At 40.3% G+C, this 6921-nt stretch overlaps 1 protein-coding gene across 1 annotated transcript; it reads right to left on the reverse strand.

The window, feature by feature from the left end:
- Window positions 1–77: 77 nt before the first annotated feature.
- LOC113659087 (extensin-like) lies at window positions 78–3455 on the reverse strand. Its single transcript, XM_047800734.1, has 5 exons — window positions 3435–3455; window positions 3121–3174; window positions 2094–2138; window positions 1842–1975; window positions 78–1305 (listed from the first exon to the last, which is right to left on the reverse strand). Exons 2-5 carry the CDS (start codon window positions 3167–3169, stop codon window positions 571–573), a joined length of 963 nt encoding a protein of 320 aa, XP_047656690.1. The 5' UTR covers window positions 3170–3174; window positions 3435–3455; the 3' UTR covers window positions 78–570.
- Window positions 3456–6921: the final 3466 nt, after the last annotated feature.

Consider the following 6921-nt stretch of genomic DNA (forward strand, 5'->3'; position numbering starts at 1 on the left):
GCTACACACCCTGCAGGACACCGCCACGTCTCCTACACACACGCTGTTAAAAGAATACAAGAGAAACAAACAGCGAGTGTGTTTTAATTGGGTTTTATTTTCCAATGGATGTGTAACATGCACATTAAACAAACACGTAGAGTCAGAATGAGTGAAAATCGATGGAAAACTCTGTAGATGTGTAGATGATTGTATTGTGAAAGCCTAAGGCTGGGGATATGTTTGAGGTGTGACTATGTGGCAGTTCCCCACGCTGGGCTGGCCAAAGCCAAAACATAAGCACGTAATGTGTAAACAGAGAAGATGGCAGAGGAAAGGTGAAGACGGTACATCACTTTGTGTTGGATTGACACTAGAGCTCATATTTTGCTTTGACCAATAGGGGGCGCCCTAGTGGACAGACCAGCTTGCGTAACTTCCACACAGTCACACGTCAAGTTAACAATATTGCTTCACGTTTATTTTTGATGATGTTTAAAAATTTGGACGATGCGCTGACTGAACACATGCATCGTCCTCAGCTAAAAGCATTATAACCTCAGGACAACTACATCCTGATCACTTGTTTATTTATTTGGTGTTGGGGGAAGGGTAAGAAAAGCGAGCTGCGTTGTACAGCTCGGAGTGGACGTCATATGGATACAGAGAACCGTAGAATGGGTAGACGGGTTTCTTAACGATGGGAGCGGGTGGAGCCGGCGTCTCCACCTCCTCCTCCTCCTCTTCTTCCTCCTCTTCAGGTTCAGGCACAGGTGGAGGGGGCAGAAATTTACCCTTCATAGGGCGGGGAGGTTTGTCGATAAGACAGTCGGGGTCCCAGTAGGGGTCACAATCGTACTCCATTCCTTTATGGACTACAGGTGCGGGAGGTGGTGCAGGGGCAGGGCCTTTAACTGACATAGGTGGAGGAGGTGGTGGGCCTTGTAGCTTACAGCTGGGATGGTACCGGGGGTCACAGAGCACAGGTATTGCCCCTGTTGGCAGGTACACAATGTGAGGCTTACACAGAGGATCTTTGGCGTTACACAGGTGAATAACATCAGCCTGGGAGGGGACCAAGGGGGCGGGGCCTTTTACAACAGCAGGGGGTGGGGCAGGGGTTTGCTTAATGACAGGAGGAGGAGCAGGGCCTTTTACAGAGGAAGGAGGAGGGGGCAGCTTGCAGTGTTTGTCTTTGGACGGGTCACATCTGGGCAGCATCGGCACACCCAGCTTGCTCTGGAAGGTGGCAGCATCAGGACCATGCACTTGCTCCAGGTGTCTCATCTGCTGATACAGCATTCGGATCCGGTCGATCTCATACAGCTAGGCAGGGACACAGCTAATTCAGAGACAGCCTTTTTCGCTCTTTTACCAATTTATTCAACACCTGAATTTATGTACTTTTTTAAAGTAATAAATCTTGCTATCTTCGGTGGAACCTCTTGCTGTAAGGCTAACCAGCTAGCTGTTATTTTAGTGCTACTATTACTTAGCTATATGTTTGTGCTTAGCTACTCCAATAACTTAACCATGTTTATTAGCTAGAACATGCTAGCCAGTTTTAGTGCCTCATAAATGATGTTTAATAGGTGGTTTAAGTGATACAGTAATTATAACACTGCGTAGCTGCTTGGTCTCCACAGTCAAAGTAAACTACCACTGTTTGTGTGTGGATTCACATTAAGAGCTGAACTTTGGAGCTGATGGGATACCGGCAAATTTCTCCCTGTACGTCCTGTCTGTTGCAAGAATACGGGATATCAAAGTACCACTTGGCTGTGCTAGCTAGCTATAGAACAGAAATTGCTATGCAGTGAGTTCGTAGGAGTTTTTTTTTCTTAGAAGTGTTCCCTGCTTACCCCCTCTGTGTGACCGATGCTGCTATAGTAGCGATAGTAAGACTGGAAGTCAGGATACTGCCTGTGCCAGCGTGGGTCCGCGTTCCGCCGAGTGCGTGAGAGAAAACCATTAGCCTGATCCGCATCTATACCCACTGAAGGAGAGATAAACATAGGGATGTATGAGCATGGATGGACGTCACCTCAGTTACTGAAGACTGTATAAATACACTGTAGTGTTTTGATGCAGAGGTCTGATAAGAAGGTGTTTACCTTCTGGTTTGATGTTGTCGTGCAGCGACTTCGCGTCCGACCATCCTGCATAGCAATTAGATTACAGTAACATGCAAGTTACATTACAATAATATGCATTAGGTTACAGTAAAAATCATGTAATAGTAACACATGTTACAGTAACACCAATAATATTACAGTAACACATCCAGTTACAGTAACATAGAAATCATGTGACACTAACATCAGGTTAGAGGACCACAACAATCACCTTAATGTAACGCAAGTTACAGAACAGACACAAATACAGTAACCTAAGGATTAGATTGAAGTGTTTCTAAATCTGAGTTAATCCCCTGTGTATAAGAATTTACAACATTGCTGTATTGCTCATTTCTTCATTTCAGGTTAATATTAGCAATGTTTCTGAAACAAGAAATTGGCTGTGAATCCAGCCAAAAAAACAAGGCTACTAAGCTCTGCCCTTCTCCTTATAAGGCAACTTACGTATTATAACAAGTTAGGATTTGACTGCAGGGTGTCAGGTTGGTTTAACTCACTGAAGTAAATGAATAAATGTTTTAATATAAGTAACAAAATGTATTAATTAAATAAAGTTGTTTTTTTTACTTAAGTTCAACTTTCTTTTTCGAAGCTGAGCTAATAAATTAAATGGAAATCTACTACTCACTTGATTAAAATGGGAAGGAGAACCAGATTCTTTCAGTAACACAAATTGTTCAAGACAACTGTAAGTAAACTGTTTGGGATAAATCTTTAAAAGCAACAAGAAGGTAAAAAGAAAATGCACTTTTTATGCACCCATGTCGGCTGTGAATAAAGGTTGCAAGCTTTGTATTACTGATTGTAATGATGTCAAGACCTCCACAAAGTAGAGTCTGGGAACATTCAGGGTTCTGACTAGTTAAGCTGAAACATTAACATTATTTTGTTCAATTGCATGAATCACAAATTGATTTTATTTTATGTATTATTAGTTCTATTAATAGAATGGGTTAAACCCAAAAAGCTTAGGAACTCAAAAATCAGTGTGATTAATACTCACGTGGCAGCAGCACGATGCAACACAACACACAAAGGAGCCTCAGGACCATGATGGCTGTGTGGACACATACACACACGAACATCTTAATTATAGTCATTCTGAGGACCTGTGCAGCTATATGGCACAAGCAAACCACAAGCTTATAATATAATGTACCAGAAATTACATTCAAGAAGCACTAGACTAACCCTTTTAGACTAACCTATTGCCAAAAGCATTAGCATGTTTTAGATTCTTTAATGAGCCCAAGAAGAAAACAGAAACGTTCTTTTAGCTGCTCCTTTGATTCACATCAGAACAGAAGCAATAAGTACCTTCAGTGCGAGTGCGTTTAAAAAGCTATGACTATCGCAGGAGGGCAGGAAAAATTAATCTGTAAATTCAACAAAAGGGGCAACAAAAAATAAATCAATACAGACTTCCAGTGGCTTAGTATTATTATTTTTATTTATTTTTTCGTCTGATGTTTCCAATTTATGACATAAAAATTGTACACACGTTAGACCTTGAATAAACTGGTGTCAGTTGCTATGAACAATGTACAATTTTATATATATATAATTGTAATTTACATTTAATTTACATGTTTCAGATTTTGCTGTCATTATTCGGTATTTTTCTGAAAAGTAGATTCATAAACACAGGCGGTGAAAAGAAACTTTCTTTAGAAAAAGTGGCTATTACTATTACTACCAATATCAACAATAAAAACATTATTAATAAGAATAATAATTAATACATTATTATTTTAAAAGACTCCAAAGTTCTGAGAAAAAAATTATAATACAAAGAAAACTCCAATATGATGAAGAAAAGCTCTTACAAAATGTATTTATTAAAATGTGAAAGTGAAGAAGAAATGAGGAGAGAAAGAGAGGAAAGGGGCGAGAAAGGAGAAACAGATTACAGAGGATGGAGAAATGGTACTGAAAGGATCGTTAGAGCATGGCATGGCTTCAAGGTCTCCTCAAATTAACTTTACTAAGTTTTAAATGCAATTTAAGATTCCATTGTCACTGATGGCTTTCCAGAAGGAACCCTCTTTCTGTTTATTGTAGCAAGGGAATGTTTTAGTATACCTTAATATTTTGTATGAGAGCATTAAAAATAAAATAAAAACCTTCCAGCATAGTGAGCAAACTAAAAACTTTTATTTACGACACATTACTAATTATTTTCGTCATTTTATACCGTTAATAATTTTCTCTCATGTGGACATGTAGTGTAAACTCACCTTGCGCGTGCGTCCGCTTTTCCTGCTCAACCTCATGCTCAGGTGAGTTAAATACAGCATCTCCTGTCAATCATGCGGGACAGATGAATGATTGGCTTGTTTGTTCTAAACAAGCCCCGCCCACTGCTGCCCCACCCCAAACACAGCTCCGCCCATTTTCTCCTCCCTGTGGAGCTCTAATAAAAGTGTGCAGGAAAACCTGCGATCAGCACTTTGTGTAAAACTGTAGTAAAACTGGCTAGCCGCAGGGTACACACACACACACACACACACACACACACACACACACACACACACACACACACACACACACACACACACACACACACACAAACACACACACGGCTACTGCATGTACCAACAAAAAAAAAAATTTGAAAATTGGTGGCCGGTGCCATATTTTATATTTTCAGCTTAGTGATTAGTGTGTCTGTTCATCCCTGTAAAACTGAACACAGCACTGACACACACACACACACACACATACACACACACACACACACACACACACACACACACACACACACACACACACACACACACGCACAAAATGAAGCGTTGTGTCAATTCCAGATGTTTGAAGGCGACGTTATAAAAACGCTCCAACATTCCGGATGTGTTAAAAAGTGCAGAACACATCCATCTTAACAGGATTGTAACTATCACTACTGATGATTTATGCTGCACAAAGTCTGTTGTAGGGAGATCAAACACATACATACACACACACACATAAACACACACATACACACATAAACACACATACGCAAAGAGACAGAGACAGAGAATACTATATTATTATACTATACTATACTATACTATACTATACTATACTATACTATACTATATTATACTATACTATATTTGGGTTGATATAGGCACCAGTTTTAAAACCACATGTGGCTCAAATCCCCCTCTATGGTGCATATTCTGCAGTACAGTATTGTGCAGTTTGGGAAACAATTCATGTCCTGCCACGTGCAACACACACAGAAACCATATGCAGATGTGTGTGTGTGTGTGTGTGTGTGTGTGTGTGTGTGTGTGTGTGTGTGTGTGTGTGTGTGTGTGTCTCAGCAGGCCTCAGCAGTCAGCATTTATCTGTGATGTTAAACCTGAGTGTGTGCACTTTTTCAAGCAACACAAACATGAGCTACTGAGGTTTACATTTTTCCCCCAATTTATAAGAGCTGTATTTACATTCATGTAGGCATCTCTTGTCTCTAGACTTCGACACTGACACCTTCTACCCCCTTGGAAGTGTTCTTAACTTGACTAGATGTTGTGAAAGTGCTTTCTAATGTTTTTAACGTACTAAATTGTTATTTCAGCCATTCCTAAAATTTCTGCTACAGTGGTGTGAAAAAGTGTTGGCCCCTTCCTGATTTAAATTTTTTTGCACGTTTGTCACACAAATGTTTCAGATCATCAAACAAATTTAAATATTAGTCAAAGATAACACAAGTAAACACAACATGCAGTTTTAAAATGAAGGTTTTTATCATGAAGGGAAAACAAAATCCAAACCCACATGGCCGTGTGTGAAAAAGTGTTTGCCCCCCCTGTTAAAACATAACTGTGTTTTATCACACCTGAGTTCAATTTCTCTAGCCACACCAAGGCCTGATTACTGCCGCACCTGTTAGCAATCAAGAAATCACTTAAATAAGACCTGACTGACAAAGTGAAGTAGACCAAAAGATCCTCAAATGCTACACATCATGCCGAGATCCAAAGAAATTCAGGAACAAATGAGAAAGAAAGTAATTGAGAGCGAAAACATGGAACAGTGGTAAACCTTCCCAGGAGTCGCTGGCTGACCAAAATTACTCCAAGAGCGCAGGGAAGACTTATCCAAGATGTCACAAAAGACCCAACAACAACATCCAAAGAACTGCAGGCCTCACTTGCCTCATTTAAGTTCAGCGTTCATGACTCAGTATGAACAGATATTATGAATAGAATTCCCGGGATTAATTTAAGAATGTCTGAACGATTTCTGAAGGAGTTCTTGGAAGGTACAAATGTACAAAATAATTCCTGCTTTGATTATTTACTGAGAAAAAGGTGAGAATTTTTCTAATTAGCATTAATTTTTACTACTCTCTGATGGAGAAGATTTCAGCTTTAGAGGTAAGCTTCCAGACACTAGAGAGGATTAGCGTTAGCAATAGTAGTATAGTTTGGGTAGGGGAAAATCTGGATGCTTTAGGCAGTGTTAGTAACCCTCCAACTCCGCCATTAGAGCCCTCACAGCTGGTCGAATGGGTGACGACTCTGTCAAAGCACCCTCTGAGAAACCTGAAAGAGCTCTGGTTATAGGAGACTCCATCTTAAATCATGTGAAATTAGCTAGGCCTTTAGGGGCTCCAACAGCACTGGTTAGGTGTATTCCGGGAGCTAGGGTGCCAGACATAGCAGGTTATCTTAGGGTCTTAGGCATGAATCGGTACTCTAAGGTAGTTTTCCACATAGGAGCTAACGATATACGCCTTCGTCAGTCAGAGATTACTGAGTAATATTGTAGAGGTATGTAAATTAGTGAAGGCCGATGCTGTAGTACAGTT

The sequence above is a fragment of the Tachysurus fulvidraco genome, chromosome 15 (assembly GCF_022655615.1).
Source record: "Tachysurus fulvidraco isolate hzauxx_2018 chromosome 15, HZAU_PFXX_2.0, whole genome shotgun sequence".
Classification (NCBI taxonomy): Eukaryota; Metazoa; Chordata; class Actinopteri; order Siluriformes; family Bagridae; genus Tachysurus; species Tachysurus fulvidraco.